Below are 26,536 nucleotides of genomic sequence, written 5' to 3' on the forward strand. Positions count from 1 at the left end.
AAATATATCGAACGACATTGTGAATTGGTCTAAATATTCTGGAGCCAAAATATCATTGCGCAAAACAAAAAACTTTCACGTATGTAGAAAACGCAAGCAAATGCGATTTTAACAATTTAAAAATATCAATTGACAATGTCGAAGTAGAGAATGTGAAGCATCTTAAAATATTAGGTATTGTATTTTCCAATAATTACAGATGGAATAACCATTGTCTAGAATTAAAGAAGTCATTAGCTGCCAGAGTAAATTTTATATCATATCTTTCAAGCAAAAAATGTCACATTCACATAAATACATTAATTTATCTCAGTAAGGCACTAGTTTTAAGTAAGATCGACTATGGGCTATTCCTTTACGGAAACTCTCCGAAATCCACTCTTAAAATACTAAGTCCGAGTTACCATCAAACAGCAAGATTGTGCACCTATGCATTCCGAACAACACCAGTAAGAAACATCTTGGCAGAAACGAATCTACCCACACTGGAAGAAAGAATCCACCATATAGAGACACGATTAACTCCCAAAATAATGATTGAATGCGATTCCGTTATATATAAAGACGTAAAAATGATAATGCAAAGTGCGCCTGGTAGCAGTCCAAGACTGCGATCTGCTCTGCATAGAATATTCGATACCGCAACAAACTTGGGAGTACTATACGTTGAAGAAGAGGCTCAAACCAATAACCCTCCGTGGGCGATCCGAAAAACATCATGCGACCTCAGCCTGTCCAGATACAAAAAACATAACACACCACCTATCATATATTTACAACTCTACGGAAACGGAACGGAAAGCTTACTACGACGAAAATAAATGGAAATTCTTATATACAGATGGGTCAAAAACCGTAGACAAACCCGCCAGCTACTCTGTCGTAGACACTAACAGTTACGTACTGAGGGTACAAAACCTAACAGATATTGCTTCAACTTTCACCGCTGAAGCCGTAGCCATACAGCATGCTATACTTATAGCAATAGAAGAAAACACCAAAACTATCATATGCACCGATAGCCTGTCGGTTTTGAAAGCAGTCCTTAACCCAAAAATCTCGTCAAAAACAATTCAGATGATCAGAGATAATCTTATTGATAACAGCGAAACACTTATACTTCTCTGGATACAAGGGCATGTACATATTTCAGGCAATGAAGCAGCAGACACCGCAGTTAAATCAGCTAGCAACTTGCCTGTAACGGCAGATAGCACCATTGAAAAAAATTATATGCGCCGGTATATTCTACACCGTCTACGACAAGAAGACAAAGAAAAATGGAATAGCTACAACCACCAACACTATAAATCAATTAACCAAGAGGTGGTATCTCCAACCTATCCACCAAACATCTGGAAAAAACAAATTGAAATCTATTCCCGCATTCGCCTTGGGCATACAAGATGTACGCATGAGTATCTGCTCTCAGGGGAGCCTGCACCAACATGCGCACTCTGCCAAAATACATTAACCTTGAAACATATTTTCTCCGACTGTACCATACTACAAGCAACAAGAAACATCTATCTAAAGAAAAATTGGATAACCATTCTAAAAAATCCCACAAACGACAACCTAAACGCAATATACAATTTCATCAGAGCTATTAAAGCAACAATCTAGCAAACCAACACAAAAACTCCTTCTTTTAATTACATATTGTAACGATTTTACTGCAAATCCTTTTATTTGCCCTTCTGCCAAGTTCGAATCACTAAACTGTTGAATAAATAACTCCAATATTGAATAATGGAAAAATGGCCTTTATTAAAGTACTTCACAATAACACTTATACTTTGCAACTAGCTGGCTTAATAACCAAACTGATTGATAGCTCAAATGAAACTGAATTACTTCTTACTCGCCTGCCCCGCTTTTATAGTTTACGCTGCATACTTCTAGGCTCTTCGATTTCCAGAACTTACTAGTTACTTTCGGCTACAAAATCGCCAGCCACAACTACGTGCACAAATTATTGCTCTCTCTTGTGACAACTCAGATAAGATATATGCATGTGTTTGTTCATTGCCGCTCCGCTGCTCGTATACGTACATGGTACATATATGTAGACGCAATTATTTATTCGTTTATGTAGATACATAATGATTGAATTATTGATGTGAATGTTTGTAGTTTACAGTCTCTCGCGCATACATAGGCGTATAAGTAAATGCATCTGTGTGTGACTTATTTCGGCTGCCTTATATATGTGTATACATGATTTGATTATTGACGTAAATATTGCTTATCGTGGCCTTAGCATCGCCTTAGTGATGGGATAACTTAGTGATGGTAATATCCGTGACACTGGCCTCCACCTAAGTCTGATCGTCCCGGTCAGACAAATCTCTCGATCTAAACGTTGCCAGCCTTTCCAAATGGACCACTTTCATTTTGGTTCGTGGTTTATCGATGGTTTGTATGCGGTACACTACATCGTTGATCCGTTTTACAATTTTGTATGGGCCTTCCCAATTACACTGCAATTTCGGGGACAAACCTTTTTTACGTTGTGGGTTGTATAACAGCACCAAATCTCCTTCCTGAAACCTTCTGAATTAATTGCTTTATCATATCTGGCTTTCATCTTGTCACTCATAATCTTTGTTCGTTGCCTTATCAGATCATGTATTTCTCTTAGCTCTTCTTCCAAATCACTAGTGGATTTCCTGACATTTCTCTCCGCATTGGCATCTATCCCAAACTTCAAATCAGCTGGCAGTCTAAGGTCATTGCCAAAAATTACTTTTGCAGGGGTTTGGCCCGTTGTCTCATGCACTGCTGATCGGTAAGCCATCAAGAATAATGGTATGCGGGTATCCCATTCTTTATGGTACTTGTCTACTACTTTCCTTAAGTGCTCCTCCAATGTTCTATTGAATCGTTCTACCATACCATCGGATTGAGGATGCAATGCAGTTGTCCGTGTTTTCCGAATGCCCAATAACTTACACATTTCCTGGAACACAGCTGATTCGAAATTCCTGCCTTGGTCAGAATGTAACTCCATTGGTACACCATACCTTGCAACCCATTCGTTTTTAACCACTTCTGCTACTGTTTCTGCTTCTTGGTTTGGGATTGGGTATACCTCTGGCCATTTACTGAAATAATCCATAACCACCAGTACGTATTTGTTTCCGCGGTTGCTAGTAGGAAATGGACCTGCGACATCCATGGCGATCCTTTCAATTGGCGCACCTGAGTTATATTGCTTCATCTGGCCATGACTTCGTGTTCTGGGCCCTTTCGCTCTGCTGCAAACCTCGCAGTTCGCAATCCACTCAGTGACCGACTGACGGCAACCAACCCAATAGAATCTCTGTTTAATCTTCTCGAGCGTCTTCGTGATTCCAAGATGACCTCCGCTTGGACCATTATGCAGCTCGCTGAGCACGTCAGGAATCCTCTTTCTGGGAACAACTATCAGTTTATTCTTGTATTTACCATCCTCACTCTCCCATACTCGATGAAGGCAACCGGATATCAATTCTAAACTGTTCCACTGTGCCCAATATGACTTCGCAATGGGACTCTCTGCTGACATCTCTTCTCTGTTTGGCCTTTCATTTCGTTCGAGCCCTTGCATAACACGTGACAGATCTGCATCTTCTAGCTGGCACTTTCTTAGCTGTTCCTTGTCCCATTCATCTGTACATGTTATATTCATTAGCCGGACATCTATAATGTCTTCTTTAGCCTCGGCTTTTGAACAGTGCTTGCATTCCAAACTACATGGTCTTCGTGACATTGCATCAGCATTTCCATGGGTACTACCTTTTCGATGCTCAATGGAAAAGTCGTAGCTTTGTAGTCGCTCGATCCACCGTGCCAATTGTCCTTCCGGATTACGGAACTGCAGAAGCCATTTCAACGCTGCGTGATCTGTCCTGACACGGAATCGCTGGCCGTAGAGGTATTTGTGAAAATGTTTAATGCACTCTACCAATGCCAACAGCTCTCTCCGCGTAACACAGTAGTTCCTCTCTGGTTTTCCAATCGAACGGCTGTAATATGCAACTACCTTCTCCTGTCCATCGACCAGTTGTGATAAAACGCCTCCTATAGCATATCCACTCGCATCTGTATCTAGAATAAATGTGGCTCCTGGAATCGGATATGCTAACATTGGGGCAGTGCACAAACGCTCCTTCAATGTTCGGAAAGCCACTTCTTGCTCCTTCTTCCATTCAAAAGCTTTGTTTTTTCTTGGAAGCTCATGGAGGCTATGGGCTACGCTGGAAAAATTTGGTACAAATCGGCGGTTATATGTGCATAGCCCAAGAAAACTTCTCAATTCATGTAGGTTCTGTGGTCTTGGCCAATCCTTTACTGCCTCTATCTTTTCATTCGCTGTACAGACACCTTCTGTAGTTACTTTGTGGCCCAAATAATTTACTTCCTTTTTAAACAGCGTACACTTTTTGGGACTTAACTTCAGACCAGCGCCAGCTATTCTCTGGAAAACTTCCTCCAAGTTCTTAAGATGTTCATCAAAACTCTTGCCCAATATGATGATGTCGTCCAGGTACACCAAGCATGTTTTCCAATGTAGTCCTTTCAGTACCTGGTCCATGAGTCTCTCAAAAGTAGCTGGTGCATTACAAAGTCCAAAAGGCATCACTGTAAATTGCCAAAGACCATCACCGACACTGAAGGCTGTTTTCTCTTTATCTTCCTCCTTCACCTCAACTTGCCAATAGCCGCTTTTCAAGTCCAGTGTGGAAAACCATTTCGTACCAGATAGCGAGTCCAGAGTGTCGTCAATTCTTGGCAATGGGTAGCTATCCTTTTTCGTAACGTCATTTAACTTCCGGTAGTCCACGCAAAACCTCATTTTTCCATCCTTCTTCTTTACAAGTACTACCGGTGAGCTCCAAGGACTAGCTGATGGTTCGATGACGCCGCTGTCGCTCATTTCTTGTATAATTTGACTCACTACTTCCCGCTTCGCCAGTGGAACACTACGTGGAGCTTGACGTATCGGCCTCGCGTCTCCAGTGTCAATTTGATGTTTCACAACATTGGTGCGGCCTGGTTTGGAACCATCCTGGTCAAATATGTTCGCGTATTTTATGAGCAGTTGTTTTGCCTTACTCTGATAGGCTTCCTCTAGCTCTTGCGTCCATGCCGTGATATCATTTGAAAGATCAGTATTACTAGATGAAACGTGTTCCTGGAGCTGTTCACAGTTAATAACTACTTCGGCCTCTTGGCATCTTCCCAAAATAGCTCCTTTGGTCAAAGTGAATGGTGACTTGAACTCATTGAGTACTCTTACCGGAATACGTCCATCTTGTTTTGTCATAGCCAGGGTTTTTCCTACAAGTATGTTCAGTGCTGATTTATTTGCTGCTTCGACAACCCACAATTTGTTTGTCCCACAATCTCCATCAACCTTTGCCCAGATGACTGCTTCTGATTTTGGTGGTATTTGCTGACTCTCTTCCACCAGCACTCGTTTACTACTGTAGCCTCTCTCGTAGCCGAAATTAAGTGGCACATCCATGTTCTTATATCGCATCGTCTTGCTTTGCATATCGATCTTGATGCCTTGGTTGATTAAGAAGTCCACTCCAATTATGATTTCATCAACAATACCTGCCACTATAAAATTGTGAAGTACCGTGACGTTCCCAATTGCTACTTCACATTCTACTTCTCCAATTACCTGGGTGTCCTCTCCCGTGGCTGTACGTAATCTTGCTCCAAGCAATGGTCTTATCTTCTTGTTGACTAAATCTGATCGAATGATGGAATGGGATGCACCCGTATCTACAGTCAGTAAACGTTCCTTTCCATCCACATGTCCTCCGACAGTAAGATTGCTTGACCTTCTTCCAATTTGCGAGATAGAGATTATTGGGCATTCAATTGAGGCAGCCAGCTGTCGCCCCTTGCGGCTGACTCGCTTTAGTTTAACGATTGAGTGGATTTGGAGATTTGCTCGTCTCCTTCAGCTCTGCGTTTACGGCCACCCACATTGTTGGAACTATTGGAATTGCTACTGCAATGACGTGCAATGTGACCTGGGTTACCGCACTTGAAACATTTCATAACTCCGGCATTTTTCTGTTGTGATCCCTTCAGAGCTTCCAAAATTGTATCTACCCACTCTGGCCTTTCTACTTCCACACGATGAGCTTTGTATGCTGGTTTACTCAATAATGACGCCGTTTCCTGAGTCAATGCATGGGATACCGTTTCAGAAAATGTTTGCTTTGGGTTCGCGTATGTGGCTCGCTTCGTTTCGACGTCCCGTATGCCATTTATAAAGCTCTGAATCTTCACTCTTTCCGTGTATTCCACGGGTGCGTCCGCATTTGCAAGATGAGCCAATCTTTCAATATCTGAAGCAAACTCCTGCAATGTCTCATTTGCTTTTTGGTAGCGGTTTTGCAACTCAATTTGGAATATCTGTTTCCTATGCTCGCTTCCATAACGTCGTTCTACAGCAGCCATCAATGTTTCATAACTGTTCCGTTCGTACTCTGGAATCGTCTGTAAGATTTCCGCTGCAGGCCCTTTCAATGCCACGAAGCGTGCAGCAACTTTATCTTCCGCATTCCAGTTGTTCACTGCTGCGGTCTTCTCAAACTGTAGACCTGGAAAGGAACAGAACCGTCAAATGATGGTGTTTTTACCTTTGGATTGCTTGCTGAAACAGCTGGGCGATTTAGTTGTAACTGCTCCATACGACCTTTTAACGCTTCTATTTCGGCATCAATTTTGTCCTCGAGTTGTAAAATTTTTGCATCCTGCTCTTCCAGTTTCACAAAGAGCTGCGATGATACCTGTTCCGAAATTTGTGCCAACATTTCAGATATACGTGCCTCTTGCGCTTCCAGTTGAGATGCCAAATATGTCTTCTGTTCTTCCAAATGTGTTTCCATCTTAGATGTTGTCTGTGTCGACATTTCTGACATACGCGTTTCTTGTGCCTCAATCTTCGATGTTATACGGTTCTCCTGTGATTCTAGTTGTTTTTCCATCTTGGATGTTATGCGTGTCTCCTGCGATTCCAGTTGAGAAGCCACTGTCGATGTTTGAGCAGATATTGCAGCCAAAATCTTGTTGAAGTCTGTGTTCGCCATTGTCTGCGGTGTTTCTTCCATTTTTGTTATTTCCTCGCCATCAAGATGAAAGTCATACTCTTCCACATCAATTCCTTCTGCTTCCATTGCCTCTCGTAGCCGTGCCTGAAGTTCAAGTTTAACGCCGCTTGTATTCAATCCACGGCTCTCCAACTCCTTCTTTAGTTGCTGGATCTTCAATTCACTGAACTTTGCCATGTCCTTGTTGTCCTCTGGAATTTATTCAACAATTCCTCTTCTGACACCAATTGTAACGATTTTACTGCAAATCCTTTTATTTGCCCTTCTGCCAAGTTCGAATCACTAAACTGTTGAATAAATAACTCCAATATTGAATAATGGAAAAATGGCCTTTATTAAAGTACTTCACAATAACACTTATACTTTGCAACTAGCTGGCTTAATAACCAAACTGATTGATAGCTCAAATGAAACTGAATTACTTCTTACTCGCCTGCCCCGCTTTTATAGTTTACGCTGCATACTTCTAGGCTCTTCGATTTCCAGAACTTACAAGTTACTTTCGGCTACAAAATCGCCAGCCACAACTACGTGCACAAATTATTGCTCTCTCTTGTGACAACTCAGATAAGATATATGCATGTGTTTGTTCATTGCCGCTCCGCTGCTCGTATACGTACATGGTACATATATGTAGACGCAATTATTTATTCGTTTATGTAGATACATAATGATTGAATTATTGATGTGAATGTTTGTAGTTTACAGTCTCTCGCGCATACATAGGCGTATAAGTAAATGCATCTGTGTGTGACTTATTTCGGCTGCCTTATATATGTGTATACATGATTTGATTATTGACGTAAATATTGCTTATCGTGGCCTTAGCATCGCCTTAGTGATGGGATAACTTAGTGATGGTAATATCCGTGACAATATATTTAAGTTATAATATAAAGCCGATAGCCCTGGCAGCTAGTGCTCACTAGTCTATTTAACTAGTTAATTTATTTAATTATGTTAATAAATCATAATAATAATAATAATACTTTTGACTAGGTAGGCAATTAAAAAGAAAAGTGCTCCATATGAAAACGAAAATCATGCTCTGCAAGTCACTTATAGTACCCGTCCCACAATATGGTGTGCTGCCGGAAAGAGGTTTGAGGATCTTAGTACGACTCTGGATTTTAGGAATAATTACGGTTACATGCTCTCCGAAATGTAGATCCTGATCAAACATCACACCCAAGATTTTGGGGTGTAAGCAAGTCAGTAGCGTAGTGCCATCGACGTGGATGTTTAAAATGATCGACATTTGGGACGTCCATGGGAATAAGGTCGCCATTGATTTAGTGGGTGATAATGTCAGGTTTCGCGAGGCGAAAAAATTGGAGAGATCAAGGTGGCAGCCGTTTATTTTATTGCAAAGCTCATCGATCTGTGGGCCTGGGCCTGTGGCCATTATTGTGCAGTCATCGGCGTAGGAAACGATAGTAACTCTTTCTGGTGGCGAAGGTAGCTTTGATATGAAGAAAAGTGGGGATAGGACACCACCTGTGCCCGCCCTTGTTTAATTCTTCTTGGTTTTGATGTTGCGTTCCTAAATTGCACCGATGCCTGCCGACCACCCAGATAATTTCCGGTCCACCTTTAGCCTTGGGGAAGGTTAGACCCTTCCAGGTCTTGCAGTAACGTGCAAATTTTTCGTATCAAATTTTTTACAAGTCTAGCACAACGTGTACCGTTCTATGGTGGGGGTTTTGATTTAAACCACAATTTATCTGGGTGCTAACGGCATTTAGCGCGGTGGTTATGCTATGTAATTTTATAAAGCCATGTTGTAGATAGGCTAGTTTCAAATTTGCTTGAAAGTATGGGAGCAAAATGGCTTCAAGTGTCTTGGCTACTGGCGATAGGAGAGAGATCGGGCGATATGAATCTTATATGTTAGCTGGTTTCCCAGGCTTTAGTAGCGGGACCACCTTGGCCATTTTCCATTTTTCAGGAATGACAAAGGTCGAAAGGGCCAGGTTGAAGACATGTGCTAAATATTTAACACCCTTTCCTAGGAGTTTAAGCATAGGCATGGCCATGCCGTCTGGGCCCACTGCTTTAGATGATTTAGCATGGCCGATGGCACCTCAACCTCTTTGGCGGTGATGGTAATTGGGACGCGCTGAATTTATGTTTATGTGCGTGTCTGTTGGCCGTCTAACTTTGACGACCGTAGAATGCATTACGCATTGTCGGCAAAAAGCGCTCGCGCATTTTTTCGCATCCGACAGCATTTTATCGCCAAAGGCTATGGAAATTTTGTCATTGTGTTTAGACGGATTCGATAAGGACTTTACGGTGGACCAAAAGCTTACCCATACCGGCAGAGAGGTTACAACTGTAGTATTAGAAACCGTATTCACAAATTCAATGAATTGGTAGAAACCAGTTATATATTTTTATAGTAAAAAAATTTTATTGACAAACGCCTAAAGGTATAATGTATATTTGATTATGATTATTTATAGAATGAAAATTTTTGATATTTAAAAATTCAAAATAATGAAAATAAAATTATTGAATTCGCGAAGTATATAAAGTTAACAGGTAAAATGTATAATATAATAGAGACCCTACATTAATCCCCCTTCTAGAGAATTAACATTAAATAAATGAAATGTGACTTGCTTTTTTGTTCTATTGTAATTGTGATAATTGTTAGAGTTGTTAGGAAACTTTTTAATAATCGCTGGTTTTTGCCTGTCAATCGGAATAAATAAAAACGGAATAGTTTTAATTTCATTAATAATTTCAATTTTAAAATACCTTGTATGGACCTTCGTAAGGTTGTTGTAAAGAATGCTTATTAATTAAACGAACAAAAACAAATTTACATGCTTGTAAATCTCTCGGAACGTAAATACCAACATTGGAGTTGTGATGATTTAAACTCGAATGAACATTTCTAAATTTTTCACGTAGTTTTCCCAAAATTTCATTTGCCGATGAATTTTCAGATGTTGGACAAATAAGTTCACCGGGCAATCGTAAATTTTGTCCAAGAACCATTTCAGCCGGTGTAGCAGAAATATCTTCTTTAAATGTTGATCGCAAGCCTAACAGTATTCGGGGTAGCTCACCATACGGTTCGGTTCCATTTGTAGCCATTAAAGAAGATTTCAATTGTCTATGAAATCGCTCTACAATGCCACTCGCTTGAGGATGATAAGCTGACGTTGTAACTTGATGACTGCCTAACAACGTTGTTAATTCTGTAAACAATTTTGAAGTAAATTAAGCACCCTGATCAGTAGTTATTTCTAGAGTTACAACAAACCGAGGTATATATTCACGTAAAAGTTTATTTGCAATTGCTTCTGCAGAAATTTCCCTTAATCCGTATGCTTCTGGTCAACGTGTGAATCTATCGACAATAGTTAATATATAGACCCCTTTTAAATAGGAAAAGGTATTGAAATTTTACTAACTGGTGGCTTCTTATGTCGATAAACTTTCGATTTTTGACAACTAATACATTCTTTGGACCATCTATTCATTTCTTTATTCATGTTTGGCCCACAATATCTTTTTTATAATTAAAAGGCGAGTAGCTTTAGTACCCGGATGCAAGTAAATAAAACACGCGACACTTATTATATCGAGCCGTGTTCTCTTTATTACGATTCTTTATAGAATGAATTAATTCTAACAATATAACTTAGCTCTAACATAACCTAACTGCTTGCGCTTAGCCGCTGATGTTAGCCGATGTTGTTGTTGCCACTGTAGCTGTAGTTTGGTGCTTGAGAATTCTTATTGTTGCGCGTTGATGTGAACGGAAGTGAGTTTCGGGTTTAGTCAATATTGTTGTTGCTAAAGGTAAAGCTTATAGCAAGCTATGTGGAGTGTTTGGTCACACGACCAATGGTAGACATATCGTCAGCAGTTTAGGCGTGAGAATAATGTTGTAAAGTTAGTGCTAGTAGCCAGCGGTAGGAAGTATCAGATCACGCGTCCAATGGTAGACGTATCATCAGCAATTTCGGGCGTGAGAAGAAAAGCGTTGCTAACTTGCACTATCCCATGCAACTTATCAAATGCTATTTTGCGTAAATTATTTGGAACGAACGGTCTAGGACAATCTCCGGATGATTCACACCATATATTGAAATTGAAGACAGGAATTTTAACTAATTTTAAATTTTGAAATGATTGTTGAGATAAACGATTGTTTAGTTCATCATCTTGTTGCTGTTCCTTTTAAAAAATTTTAAAATTAAGTTCTGAATTTTGAATTGCCTCTATTTTAAATGTCCTAGATAAAGTATCAGCTACCACATTTGCTTGCCCAGTAATATGATGAATATCACTTGTAAATTGTGCAATAAATTCAAGATGTCTGGTTTGTCGTGGACTTCGTTCGGTTTTTGAATTGAGAGGGAAAATTAAGGGCTTATGATCAGTAAACACAGTGAATTCTCGTCCTGCCAATAGATATCGAAAATGTTTAATATTAAGATAAATTGCTAATAGTTCTCTATCGAAAGCACTATATTTCATTTCAGCTGGAGAAAGTTTCTTCGAAAACAAGTAAAGGTGTCTAAGTTCGGGTGTAACCGCATATTATATACTCAGCGTGAGCTTCAATTGTACATTTCATTTCAGATAAATTACTTTTCTACATAACACGTGGCACCTAACGTTTAAAAGAAAAATGTCTCCCCATTTCCTCTGAGAGTAAAACTTGATAAAAGAAATATCATTGATTCAAAACTATTTTTTGATAAGTTTTAACTTGTTATTCTAGTCTACGACCATTTTAAACTTGTTTTCTATCTAAGTTGCCGTCGTTTTTAACCGAGCCCGTCCATTTTTACTAGAAATATTTTCTGCTATAAGGAAAATATGTGTACATAATTTCATTACGATATGTTAATTTTTCTTCGAGTTATGGCTCCCGAAACATAGAAAATTGCTTAGTCATAAAAGGGGCGGTGCCATACCCATTTTAAAAAATTTTAGTGTTTTCCAATTTAATGTTATAATTCAATTTACAAAGTAAAATTCTATTGATACAAAGCTCTTTTTCGCTAAGATATAGCTTATTATTTTCGTCTACGACCCTTTTAAAAATCTTTTATATAAAAGTGGGCGTTGTCTTTAACCGATCTCGTCCATTTTTTCTAGAAATATTTCCTGCTATAGGAAAAATTTGTGTACCCAATTTTATTACAATCCGTTAATTTTTCTTCGAATTATGGCTCCCGAAACATAGAAATTGCTTAGTCCATAAAAGGGGCGGTGCCACGCCCATTTTTTAAATTTGAGGTTTTTCCTATTTATTGTTATAAATACACTTGGGAAATGAAATACCATTGATATAAAGCTCTTTTTTCCAAAGATATAGCTTATTTTATCCGTCCACGACCCTTTTAAAAATCTTTTATATAAAGGGTCCTTAACCGATTTCGTTAATTTTTCTTCACAGCATTCTTTGTAGTAAAGGAAACCTCTCTGCCGAATTTTGTTACGATAGGTTTTACGATTTTTGATTTATTATTAATAATATTTGTAAAATTTATTTTATCACAAGTGGGCGGTGCCACGCCCATTTTAAATTTTTTTAGATTTGTATCAAGAGTCTCAATATCAGCCCAAACGTCAAATTTCAACATTCTAGGTGTATTATTTACTAAATAATCAGGTTTTTTGTGTTTTCCAAAATGTTATATATATAAAAAGTGGGCGAGGATATCATCAGATTTCGCTTATTGCAATACCAATCTATTCTGGGTCCAGATAAGCTCGTGTACCAAATTTGGTGAAGATATCTCAATATTTACTATTTTTCGATACTGATGATTTTGATATATGGAAGTCTATATCTATCCCGATTCCTTTATACCTGTACAACCAACCGTTATCCAGTCAAAGTTAATATACTCTGTGTGCAAAGCACGCTGAGTATAAAAATGCGAGAGGCTCAGATTTGTTGTTAAAATTTTGTTGTAGAACACCACCGACTGCCGTATTGGATGCATCTAGAATTAAAGTTAGTTTTGCAGCTTTGCTAAAATGATTTAACAAGACCTTAGATGCAAATTTGTCTTTAATACATTCAAACGCTATAATAGATTTATCATCTACAACTAGAGTTTTGTCTCGTTTTTTACTTGATTTATTAATTAAATCATATATAACTCCAGTAAATTCTCCTGATTGTGAAATATATTTATGGTAATAGTTAACCATACCAATAAACTTTTGTGTTTGTTTAATGGATTTTGGTAGTTCAAAATCTCGAATAGCTTTTATTCTATTTTCAGATGGGCGTATTCCTAATTCAGAAATACTATGCCCTAGAAAATCAATTCTAGTAACACCAAAAATGCATTTATTTGGTTTAACATTCAAACCATATTCAGACAAACCTTCAAAAAGTATACGGAGATCTTTAAAATGTTGCACTTCACTCTCACTTGCGACTAAAAGATCATCAATGTACGCGTAAACAAAATCTAATTCACCTACAACTTCATTGATGAATCTTTGAAAAGTTTGTGCTGACAATTTGGTGATATGCTCTAACAAGATCTAATTTTGAAAATATCTTTTTATTTCTTAGATTCATATTGTAACGACTTTAGTGCAATTTCGCTTATTTGCAACCTTCTTCTAACGTTCATATCGCCAAACTGTTGAATAAATAACTATTCAATAATGCAAAATGGTCTTTATTTGAAAATACTTCACAGTAACACTTATACTTCGCAACTGTTAGCGTGCTTAAATCAAACTGATTGCTTCTTACTCAGCTTCCGCTCCTTTTATACTCTTTTAGATGTGAGTAATACTTCCACCGATGATTGCATACTTTTGTGAGTATCTCAGATATATGCATATGTATGTGTGAGAACTACTTTGCTGATGATTGCATACTTTTGTGAGTATCTCTCCGCTGCTGTATGTACATATGTGTAGACATAATGATTGATTTGTTTATGTAGATACAAGTGACTGCTTAGTATCGGCTTAGAGATGATATTATCCCTTAGTGTTGCTAATATTCGTCACACTGCCCTCCACCTAAGTCTGATCGTCCCGATCAGAAAAAATTTCCTGATCTAAGTGCTGCCAGCCTTTCCAGATGAACCACTTTCATTTTGGTTCGTGGTTTACCTATGGTTTGTATGCGGTAAACTACATCGTTGATCCGTTTTACAACTTTGTATGGGCCTTCCCAGTTACATTGCAATTACGGGGACAATCCTTTTTTCCGTTGTGGTTTGTAAACCAGCACCAAATCTCCTTCCTGAAAACCTTCCGAATTAATTGATTTATCGTATCTGGCTTTCATCTTGTCACTCATAATCTTTGTTCGTTGCCTTATCAGATCGTGTATTTCTCAGTGGATTTCTTGGCATTTCTCTCCGCATCGGCATCTATCCCAAACTTCAAATCAGCTGGCAGTCGAAGGTCATTGCCAAAAATTGCTTTTGCAAGGGTTTGGCCCGTTGTCTCATGCACTGCTGATCGGTAAGCCATCAAGAATATTGGTATACGAGTATCCCACTCTTTATGGAACTTGACCATACTTTCCTTAAGTGCTCCTCCAATGTTCTATTGAATCGTTCCACCATACCATCGGACTGAGGATGCAATGCAGTTGTCCGTGTTTTTCGAATGCCCACATTTACACATTTTCTGGAACACAGCTGATTCGAAATTCCTGCCTTGGTCAGAATGTAACACTATTGGTACACCATACTTTGCAACCCAATTTGGCAATTTAGGCAATTTAATTATTAGTACATTAAGATAATGAAATCTTTTATAGTACAACGAACAGATGTCATAACCATTGTCGTTTATATAATACTAATTAACTTACATATATATAGTTCTATATCTTAAGCTGTGTTTCAAAATATAGAAAATAGATGAGAGTGAAGTAGAAACAGAAAGGTTAAGGAGTATAGAGAAATATGTAGATATCAAAAGTGCCAATAGATAAAAAGCTCAAGTGCTATCACTAGAGAAAAAACTATAAAGAATCTGTTTATAGTTGTTTTGGTTCAGAGAGTTTCTTACAGCAGTAGGAATAGAATTCCAGAGACGTATGGTGTTGACGAAAAACAACCTAGTAGACTCTACGTAGTTAAAAATAGGGACAGCTAAGGTGCACGATCTTGTCGATTTATTAAAGACTATTTTATCGTATAAGTACAGCGGCGTCTTTGTTGAAATAAGACGGAAAAGAAAAATGCAGCTCCTAGTCTTATGGTAATCGAATATGTTGCATCCTAAAACTCGATTTCTCCATGCTGATATATGGTCGAACTTGCCCAGTCCATAAACATAACGCGTAACTTGATTAAACACAACCTCAATTTTATGAGCCGAGCTTGAGTCAAGCTTGTTGTAAACTAACTCAGAATACGTAATGATTGGGACCATGAGTTGGATGGCAAGTTTTTTCCTGATTTGAAGAGGTGTATAGGGCGCAGTTTGCCTCAAATTACGAAGAGTCCCATATACCTTACCCACTACTGTGTTAACATGATCGATCGCAGTGAATCCCGAGTTCAACACAACTCCAAGGTTTTTAGCTTTATTGACGGTTGTTATAGCAGCGTTCCCGATGCTTATTTTAGGTATTTCAAGCCTCGAAGCATCCTTTTTCGCAATGGGCAAGCAGTACGATTTTCCGGCATTGAGGCACAAGCCATTGTTATTAGCCCAACCAAATATCGCCGACAAATCGCTATTGATTTTAAGGCAAAGATCAGGAGTTGCACTAAAGTCACCAGCCAAGTACAGCTGAATATCATCAGCATAAGCGTGCATATTTACAAATCTGCATACATTGAACACATCATTAATAAAAAGACTAAAAAGCAATTGTTATATACACTTCTGCTACTGTTTCCGCTTCTTGATTTGGGATTGGGTATACCTCTGGCCATTTGCTGAAATAATCCATAACCACCAGTACATATTTGTTTCCGTAGTTGCTAGTAGGAAATGGACCTGCGACATCCATAGCGATCCTTTCAAATGGCGCACCTGAGTTATATTGCTTCATCTGGCCATGGCTTCGGGTTTTGGGCCTTTTCGCTCTGCTGCAAACCTTGCAGTTCGCAATCCACTCAGTGATCGACTGACGGCAACCAACCCAATAGAATCTCTGTTTAATCTTCTTGAGCGTCTTCGTGATTCCAAGATGACCTTCGCTTGGACCATTATGCAGCTCACTGAGTCGGTCAAGAATCCTATTTCTGGGAACAACTATCAGTTTCCTCTTGCATTAACCATCCTCACTCTCCCATACTCGATGTAAGCAACCGGATATCAATTCTAAACTGTTCCACTGTGTCCAATATGACTTCGCAATGGGACCCTCTGCTGACATCTCTCTATTTGGTCTTTCGTTTCGTTCGAGTCCTTGCATAACATGTGACAGATCTGTATCTTATAGCTGACACTTCCTTAGTTGTTCCTTGTCCCATTCATCTGTACATGTTATAGTCATTAGCCGGACATCTATAATGTCTTCTTTAGCCTCGGCTTTTGAACAGTGCTTGCATTCCAAACTACATGGTCTTCGTGACATTGCATCAGCATTTCCATGGCTACTACCTTTCCGATGCTTAATGGTAAATTGTCCTTCTGGATTAAGGAACTGCAGAAGCTATTTCAACGCTGCGTGATCTGTGCTGACGCGGAATCGCTGACCGTAGAGGTATTTGTGAAAATGTTTAATGCTCTCTACCAATGCCAACAGCTCTCTCCGTGTAACACAGTAGTTCCTCTCTGGTTTCCCAATTGAACGGCTGTAATATGCAACTACCTTCTCCTATCCATCGACCAGTTGTGATAAAACGCCCCCTTTAGCATATCCACTCGCACCTGTATCTAGAATAAATGTTGCTCCTGGAATCGGATATGCCAACAATGGGGCAGTGCACAAACACTCTTTCAATGTTTGGAAAGCCACTTCTTGCTCCTTCTTCCATTCAAAAGCTTTATTTTTCCTTGTAAGCTCGTGGAGGCTATGGGCTACGCTGGAAAAATTTGGTACAAATCGGCGGTAATATTTGCACAGGAAACTTCTCAATTCATGTAGGTTCTGTGGTCTTGGCCAATCCTTTACAGCCTCTATATTTTCGTTTCAGTGCAGATGCCCTCTGTCGTTACCTTCCTCCTTCACCTCCACTTGCCAGTAGCCACTTTTCAAGTCCAGTGTGGGAAACCATTTCGTACCAGAGAGCGAGTCCAGAGTGTCGTCAATTCTTGGCAATGGGTAGCTGTCCTTTTTCGTAACGTCATTCAACTTCCGGTAGTCCACACAAAACCTAATTTTTCCATCCTTCTTCTTTACAAGTACTAGCGGTGAGCTCCATGGACTAGCTGATGATTAGATGACGCCGCTGTCGTTTATTTCTTGTATGATTTGACTCACAACTTCCCGCTTCGCCAGTGGAACACTACGTGGAGCTTGACGGATCGGCCTCGCATCTCCAATTGTCAATTTGATGTTTCACAACGTTGGTGCGGCCTGTTTTCGAGCCATCCTGTTCAAATATGTTCGCGTACTTTAGGAGCAGTTGTTTTGCCTTATTCTGATAGGCTTCCTCTAGCCCCTCCGTCCAAGCCGTGATGTCATTTGAAAGTTCAGTATTACTAGATGAAACGTGTTCCTGGAGCTGTTAACAGTTAATAACTACTTCAGCCTCTTGGCGTCTTCCCAAAATAGCTCCTTTGGTCAGTTTGAGTGGTGACTTGAACTCATTGAGTACTCTTACAGGAATACGTCCATCTTATCATAGCCAGGGTTTTTCCTACAAGTATGTTCCGTGCTGATTTGTTTGCTGCTTCGACAACCCACAATTTGTTTGTCCCACAATCTCCATCAACCTTTGCCCAGATGACTGCTTCTGATTTTGGTGGTATTTGCTGACTCTCTTCCACCAGCACTAGTTTACTGCTGTAGCCTCTCTCGTAGCCGAAATTAAGTGGTACATCCATGTTCTTATATCGCATCGTCTTGCTTTGCATGTCGATCTTGATGCCCTGGTCGATTAATAAGTCCACTCCAATTATGATTTCATCAACAATCTCTGCTACTACAAAATTGTGTACTACCGTGACGTTCCCAATTGCGACTTCACATGCTACTTCTCATAGACCGTGTCTTCTCCAGTGGCTGTACGCAATCTTTCTCCATGCAATGGTCTTATCTTCTTGTTGGCTAAATCTGATGATGGAATGAGATGCGCCCGTATCTACCGTCAGTAAACGTTCCTTTCCATCCACATGTCCCCCGACAGTAATATTGCTTGACCTTCTTCCAATTTGCGAGATATATATTATGGGGCATTCAATTGCAGGAGCCAGCTGTCGCCCCTTGCGGCTGACTCGCTTTAGTTTAACGATTGAGTATATTTGGAGATTTGCTCATCTCCTTCAACTCTGCGTTTACGATCACCCACATTGTTGGAACTATTAGAGTTGGTATTGCAATAACGCACAAAAGTGCCCTGGCTTTCCACACTTAAAGCATTTGGCTGCATAATTATTCTTCTGCTGCGTACCCTGCAATGTTTCCAAAATTGTGTCTACCCAATCTGGTCTTTCTACTTCCACACGATGAGCCTTGTATGCTGGTTTACTCAGTAGGGAGGCAGTTTCCTGAGTCAATGCATGTGATACCGTTTCTGCGAATGTGGGTTTTGGGTTTGCATATGTCGCTCGCTTCGTTTCAACATCTCGTATTCCAATGATAAGGCACGGTGTGTCCGCCAAATGAGCCAACCTTTCAACATCCGAAGCAAACTCCTGCAAAGTGTCATTAGTTTTTGGTAAAGGTTTTGCAATTCTATTTGGTGTATTTGCTTCCCGTGTTCGCTTCCGTATCGCCTTTCTAGAGCGCCCATCAATGTTTCGTAATTGTTTCGTTCTCCCTCTGGAATGGTCTGCAAGATTTCCGCTGCAGGTCCTTTCAATGCGACGAACAGCGCAGTAACCTTATCTTCAGTATTCCAGTTGTTAACTGCTGACGTCTTCTCAAATTGAAGCTTAAATACCTGGAAAGGAACAGAGCCATCAAAAGATGTAGTTTTTACCTTCGTATTGCTTGCTGAAACAGCTGGGCGATTTAATTGCAACTCCTGTATACGACCTCTCAAAGCATCCGAAGCACCTCGGCTTCGATTTTTTTCCTCAAACTGCGTTATTTTCTCGTCCATACGCGCTTCGAGTTTTGATGATATACGCGCCTCCTGCGCTTCGACTTGTATATGCGTGCCTCTTGTTCTTTCAGTTGTGTTTCCATCTTTGATGTAATCTGTGTCGAAATTTCTGAAATACGCATTTCTTGTGCTTCAATCTTTGATGTTATGCGTGTCTCCTGCGATTCCAGTTGGGATGCTATACTTGTCTTCTGTTCTGCTAGTTGATATGACACTGTCGATGTTTGAGCGGATATTGCAGCCAAAATCGTGTTGAAGTCTGTGCTCGTAACTGTCTGCGATGTTTCGTTTTTCTCTTCAATTTTTGTTGTTGTCTCGTCCCTATCAGGATGAAAGACATCATCGTTCACGTTAATTCCTTCCTTCGTTCGCATGCTTCTAGGCGTTTCTAGAATTTACTACATAATTACCAGCTATAAAATTACCAGCTATAAACTACGTTTATAGCTTCTCATATGCGCGTGGATATGTGAGTGATACTTGCACAAATGATTGCCTACTTTTGTGAGCATTTAAGATAAGATATATGCATGTGTTTGTGCGTTTCTCTCCGCTGCGTGTACGTACATATTTGTGGACATAATGATTGATTTGTTTATGTAGATACAAGTGACTGCTTAGTATCGGCTTAGAGATGATAGTATCCCTTAGTGTTGCTAATATTCGTCACAATATAATTACGATCGAAATTCACTCAGGTAAGTTCGTTTGATCGTACAATAATAAAGCATAACAGTTTAATAAAAAAATTAGAACTTGTTGTTGTTGTTGTAGCAGTGCTTCGCCACATCCAATAGGTGCGACCGATTACAAATTGTCATCAATATCCTCTAACGGGAATCCAAAAAAACTTGCAGTTTCAATAGGGGTGGACCATAATAAGAGGGGTGTTAGAGGCGTTGGTTCCACATTACAATTAAAGAGATGGTTGGTGTCATGTGGGGACACATTGCAAGCGGGGCATACATTTTGTATGTCGGGGTTGATTCTGGATAGGTAAGAGTTTAATCTGTACAGTATCCAGATCGAAGTTGAGTTAGAGTGACTCGCGTTTCCCTGGGGAGTATTCGTTCCTCTTCCGCAAGTTTTGGGTACTGTTCTTTGAGTACTGGATTCACCGGGCAATTCCTGGCATAAAGGTCCGACGCCTGTTTGTGGAGTTCGCTGAGGACCTGCTTATGTTTTTTGGCTTCATACGGCTTAGTTCTCAGGTGCCGTATTTCCTCATAATGCTTACGGAGATGACACCTTATGCCCCTGGGCGGTGTTGGCTCATCAATCAGATGTCTGATGCCCAGGTTTCTGGGTATTCAACAGGAACTGTTTGGTTAGCATCTCATTTCTCTCCCTGATGGGGAGTATTCTCGCCTTATTATGTAGGTGGTGTTCTGGGGACATAAGAAGGCAGCCCGTGGCGGTTCTGACAGCAGTATTTTGACCGGCCTGTAGCTTCTTCCAGCGAGTAGCTATAAGGCTTGGCGACCATATAGGGGACGCGTAGCATGCAATCGGCTGGCCAATTGCTTTGTAGGTGGTAATGAGCGTTTCTTTGTCTTTTCCCCAAGTACTGCCAGCAAGAGATTTGAGCATTTTATTACGGCTCTGGATTTTCGGTACAATTGCGGCTGCATGCTCACCAAAATGTCGATCCTCATCAAACGTCACCCAAGATTTTGGGGTTTGGGACAGTCGGCAGCGTAGTGCCATCGACGTGGATGTTCAAAATGGCCGACATTTGGGACGTCCATGTTGTAAATAAGGTCGCTAAGGATTCAGTCGGTGATGATGCCAGGTTTCGCGAGGCGAAAAAACCGGAGAGATCATGGGGGTAGCCGTTTATTCTTTTGCAAAGCTCATCGATCTGTGGGCCTGGGCCTGTGGCCATTATTGTGCAGTCATCGGCGTAGGAAACGATAGTAACTCCTTCTGGTGGCGAAGGTAGCTTTGATATGTAGAAGTTAAACAAAAGTGGGGATAGGACACCACCCTGTGGCACCCCTTGTTTAATTCTTCTTGGTTTTGATGTTTCGTTTCTAAATTGCACCGATGCCTGCCGACAACCCAGATAATTTGCGGTCCACCTTTTAAGACTTGGGGGAAGGGTAGACCCTTCCAGGTCTTGCAGTAACGTGCCATGGTTGACCGAATCAAAAGCTTTTGATAGGTCTAGCGCAACGAGTACTATTCTATGGTGGCTTCAAGTGTCTTGGCTACTGGCGATAGAAGAGATATCGGGCGAAATGACTCTCCTATGCTAGCAGGTTTCCCAGGCATCAGTAGCGGGACCACCTTGGCCATTTTCCATTTTTCGGGAATGACAAAGGTGGAAAGAGACAGGTTGATGACATGCGCTAAATATTTGAAACCCTCTTTCCCTAAGCTTTTAAGCATCGGCATGGCTATGCCGTCTGGGCCCACTGCTTTGGGGGGTTACAACCTTTTATATGCTCCTCCCATTTCGCCCGCTTGTGTACATCCACAAGCAATCTGTTGCGTTGGTTCATATTCCTTATTTGGGGGTCGCCGGGATCGAGCTGTCTTATAAGGTCACGTTCTCTCGCTAAATTTGCGGCCTCCGCCGGAAAGTGAGGCCGAATTTCGGGAATTCTACCGGCGGGAATGAAGCGAGCCGAGGCGGAGTCAATGACCTTGCGGAAAGCACGCTCCCCTTGGCGAGCATCAGTAGGGATAGGGAGGGCAGTAAAACGTTTGTCTGTAAAGGATTAATATTCGTGCCACTTTCCTTTTTTAAAGTTTATGAAAGCATGTGACGATGAAGTCGGCGGTACGCTCGATCGAAATAAGTATAGGCAGGTGGTTGGATGCCAATGTTACCATCGGCCGCCAGTTGACGCAGTTTACTAGTCCTGCGCTCACGATTGATATATCCGGCGAACTGTCACAGCTTCCTACTATACGTGTGGAGGCGTCTCCGTTTATTGTGCAGAACGTCGTTTCTTCTATTTAATCCGCCAACATCTCACCCCTACTGTCTGCCTGCAAGTTTGAATGCCATAGATTGTGATGGGCATTGAAATCGTCTAAGATAATGCGATTATTGCCAGTGAGCAAGGCGTAGACTACGGGTCGCCCTTGGGCGTGAACAGCAAGGAGCCACAAAAGATTTATAGAAGTTACGTTAGGTTTTGGGGTCTAGCCCAGAACAACCTGTCCGATGCAACCATCCCTTACACGAGATACACTGACAAGAGTATGACCGTCCTAAAAATATTATTTTCCGGCAGACGCAGCAAAACCATTTCTCAGGACCGGGGTCAGGAGACGGACCCGGATTGGGTTCAGTACCTTCCCGGAGCAAGATAATATGGAACAGTCCCGCTGCAAGGAGCTGCTGGGAGGATGACAATTTATGAGAGGGACGCAACAAATTAAATGGGGTTACACTGAAATGACAGTCCTTGGTCGAGAAAAATCCCGAGTCGCTCCGCTACATGGAACCGACTACCTTGGGAAGCGAAGTAATTATTATATTAATTTGTTGTCTTCATGGCCAGGTTTGTTATTTTTGTAAAATGTATATTTTACAAGTTATATTATATTAAATTATTATACATAGAAAACGAGTAAATTAGAAAAAAAAACAAAGTTCACATACCGTATAGCCGACTATTTCAAAACCCAGCGATCCACACATTGAAGCCTTGACGTGAAGACAACAAATTAATATAATAATTAATTAATTACAGACCAGTAAAACCAAAACAACCTAAAAAAGTAAAATAAAATAATATGTTTTTAACCAGCCAGACAGGCTCATTTGCTTCATACAATTCCTTTTTTTCTCTAACATCAATAACTAAAACAATGACGGGAAAAACGGAAGCAAGCGAAAGTAAAGGAGAGGAATGAAAGGGAAACGAAAGGAAGGAAAACTAAGAAAGAAAAGAGAATAGAGAGAAGAGAAGAAAGGAGAGGAGAAGAGAAAAGAAAAGAAAAGAAAAGGAAGAAAGGAAAGGAAACCGCGCGCTTTTTCAAGGCGTCATGTTAAAAACACGATTGAAAATAAACGATACGTCCAAAAAACTAATTTCTTTGCTCTGCAAAAACTTTTATCGACAATATTTTTTTAAGAAAATAATTTTAATTCGAATAACAAAAAGCTCAATCTGACTTATAAACTATATTAAACTGAGTTTAAACCACCCAACTTATTTGAATACACAAAGCGATTTTTCATCACTCACTGCTGTACAATTCACAATATAGCTGTCAAAACGGTTTTTTTTTTGCTGTTGAAAAACTGTGTTTTTGCTAGGAGAGGGTTTGGATAAAAGCCGAAGATGTTCTTTAAGGCTCTTTTGCAGAATGGCATGTTAAGTTTTTTAACTCAGACTTAACATAACATGAGGGTTTAAACTCATACATTTTTGACACATTTTTGAAAGTAGCTCTGAGCTAAAAAAATAACTTGCCGCTCTGCAAGTAGGCCTAGAAATACTAAAAAGTTTTAAGGCCGTGTTTAAATTTGAACATACTCGACTTTTTAGTAGCCAAAAAATTGTTAGTTTCATTGTGAATAATAACTAAGTGTGATATCTTATCTGTCAACTGCCTGACAGGATGTTCAATATGGCTACTTTTTAGCGTTTTGACAGGGTGTTCAATATGACGGTGCCTATCTTCAGCGGGTGATAGAAAGAGATACAGAATGAGACAGCGATAGTCAATTACAAATCAGGTGACCCAATCACTTTGGAATTTTGACGTCTATGCAGAAGATATCACACTTAGTTATTATTTACAATGGTTAGTTTAGTTACAAAATTAAAATCCTCGCTTCCTTTTAATATCAAAAAATAAACCCGTTTTTTTATTGTCTTGATTACCTGTGTTTTTTTTTCAGATACATAAACATACGTAACAAGAACAAACAAGACCCATGCGATATTTGTGGCAAACATTTTAAAACACCATCGGAAACAATTAGACATAAACTAATTCATAGTGACGAAAAGCCCCTTAAATGTGATTTTTGTGAAAAGCGGTAAGTTATCATAAAAAACGTCGTCCTAATATACATATTTCACCAAATTTTTTCTAACTTAATTTTTTGCCTTTGTTAAACAGATTTGCAGAAGCTTCGAAACTAAGGCAGCACACGCGTACTCACACCGGTGAAAAACCATATAAATGCAAATACTGCGAGCGGTGCTTTGCTACAAAAGGTGTACTGAATAGGCATTTACGTGTAAATCATCTTGGTGATAATATATACAGATGTGAGTTTTGTCCCTTAGCTTTTCGTTTTGCTTCGCAGCAACGGTTACACTCAACTGCGCATAAGAACGAAGATCCAGAGACGCGTGAACGAAATATGGCAGCTTTAAGAGAAGAAGAGGCTAAATTGAAAGTATATAGGTAAAATGGCATTCATAAACTCCGTAGACTGTGATCTTATATTAAGGTTAATTACTCCGTAAAGCGCGGAATCCAGGGCCGGTATTGTGTTATACCATCCGTGATCGAAAACAATTTTTTACATCGCAACATCTCTTAAATGGTGAATCGGATTAAGGAAATATGCTAAATAGTGGCTACGTGTACTAATTACAATTCATTCTAATTTTTACGAATAGCTTGACAAAATCATATTTATTGTTTGAGTGAAAGCATTTTTCGATACGTGATCGTATTACACGATACGGACCCAGATCATAAGAAAACGCTCAACAAATTTTTATTTTCGCCTTGTCGGCATGTCTTGAAGTAATTTTTTTTTGAATATCAATTTTGCTTTTTAAGCTATTGCATAGATTTTATCGCGGGCTTTGCGACTAAATCAAAAAAAAAAAAACCGTAACGGATATTTGTCAAAAAAGGTTCGAAATAGGTTCGGAGTAAGCAACAGGCCAAATACATAAAATTGGATCTCTATCATAAAGTTAAAGTTAAAGTGAATGTTAAAGTTAAAGTTAAAATTAAAGTTAAAGTTAAAAATAAAGTTAAAGTTAAGGTTAAAGTCAAAGTTAAAGTTAAAGTGAATGTTAAAGTTAAAGTGAAAGTTAAAGTTAAAAATAAAGCTAAAGTTAAAGTTAAGGTTAAAGTTAAAGTTAAATTTGAAGTGGAAGTTAAAGTTAAAGTGAATGTTAAAGTTAAAGTGAAAGTTAAAGTTAAAGCTAAAGTTAAAAATAAAGTTAAAGTTAAAGTGGAAGTTAAAGGTAAAGTTAAAGTGAATGTTAAAGTTAAAGTGAAAGTTAAAATTAAAGGTTAAGTTAAAAATAAAGTTAGAGTTAAAGATAAATTGAAAATTAAAGTTAAAGTTAAACTTAAAGTTAAAGTTAAGTTTAAAGTTAAAGTCAAAGTCAAAGTTAAAGTTAAAGTGAAAGTCAAAGTTAAATATTAACTTCTCATTTATTCAATAAAAGTAAAAAAATTGTTTTCTTATCGGTCACCCCGCTTAAAAAGTGTAACTTGAATTAATATCACAGACAAAACTTGAATTATAAAGTGAGTAACTCTATACTGACTAAATTTAGGTAAACCTAACCAAATATGCGATATCATTTTCAATTTTAACCTACACAGCATCCACTTGAAGGTTATTTGACGTATAATTTTTTTATATTGGAAAAATTATAAAGAAGAAGCACTGGATTTTATTTTCTAAGTTTTCAGCCCCAAAATAATTAAAAGATTTTGGAAAAAACGCATTTAGGCAATTCACAAGGTCGTCTGCGTCGAAAGTGGTATGATTTGAAAACCCTCATGAATTATTTGCTGGTGCTTCTTATATAAAAGTTGGATTTCAAAATACAATTTAGCTGGTGCACAACTATTGCGTGAAAGATTTTTAATTTTTTGTAGCTCGTAGAAGACTATAAGAAATGCTATCACTTTTTATGCTACGCCTCTGCTCTATGCTCTGTTTATGTTCAGAGCCGGAGTTAAACAAAAAAAAGGCTCCGGAGTAATGTAGCATGTTCAATCACTGCCTGAAACATATATCTCAAGTATTTAAGTTTAATAAAATTTTAAATTATGTTCGAAATTTCAAGTCCCTAGCTTAGTGGGAATTGACTTATAACTTGACCACAAAATATTCAAAATCGGAGGACTTCCAACTTTCAAGACTCTACCTTCACAGAGGGCTACTCAAAAACAGATTGCAAGATTGCGCACTTAAGTACTGAAATTTGCGGTCAACCATTAAAGGGAACTTGCAAAAAGGAAATAAACAAATTTAAGTTGACTACATTACCAAATCGTGAC

General features: G+C 39.3%; 1 protein-coding gene across 1 annotated transcript in view; it reads left to right on the forward strand.

The window, feature by feature from the left end:
* The window catches only part of LOC137248422 (zinc finger protein 91-like), a 194,699-nt gene that overhangs the window by 130,094 nt on the left and 38,069 nt on the right, over positions 1-26,536 (forward strand). Inside the window, exons 11-12 of the mRNA XM_067779360.1 lie at positions 24,171-24,311; positions 24,395-24,685. Of these exons, the coding sequence (XP_067635461.1) occupies positions 24,171-24,311; positions 24,395-24,685 (432 nt within the window). The remainder of the gene's footprint in view (positions 1-24,170; positions 24,312-24,394; positions 24,686-26,536) is intronic.

The sequence above is a fragment of the Eurosta solidaginis genome, chromosome 4 (genome assembly GCF_040869045.1).
Source record: "Eurosta solidaginis isolate ZX-2024a chromosome 4, ASM4086904v1, whole genome shotgun sequence".
Taxonomy (NCBI): Eukaryota; Metazoa; Arthropoda; class Insecta; order Diptera; family Tephritidae; genus Eurosta; species Eurosta solidaginis.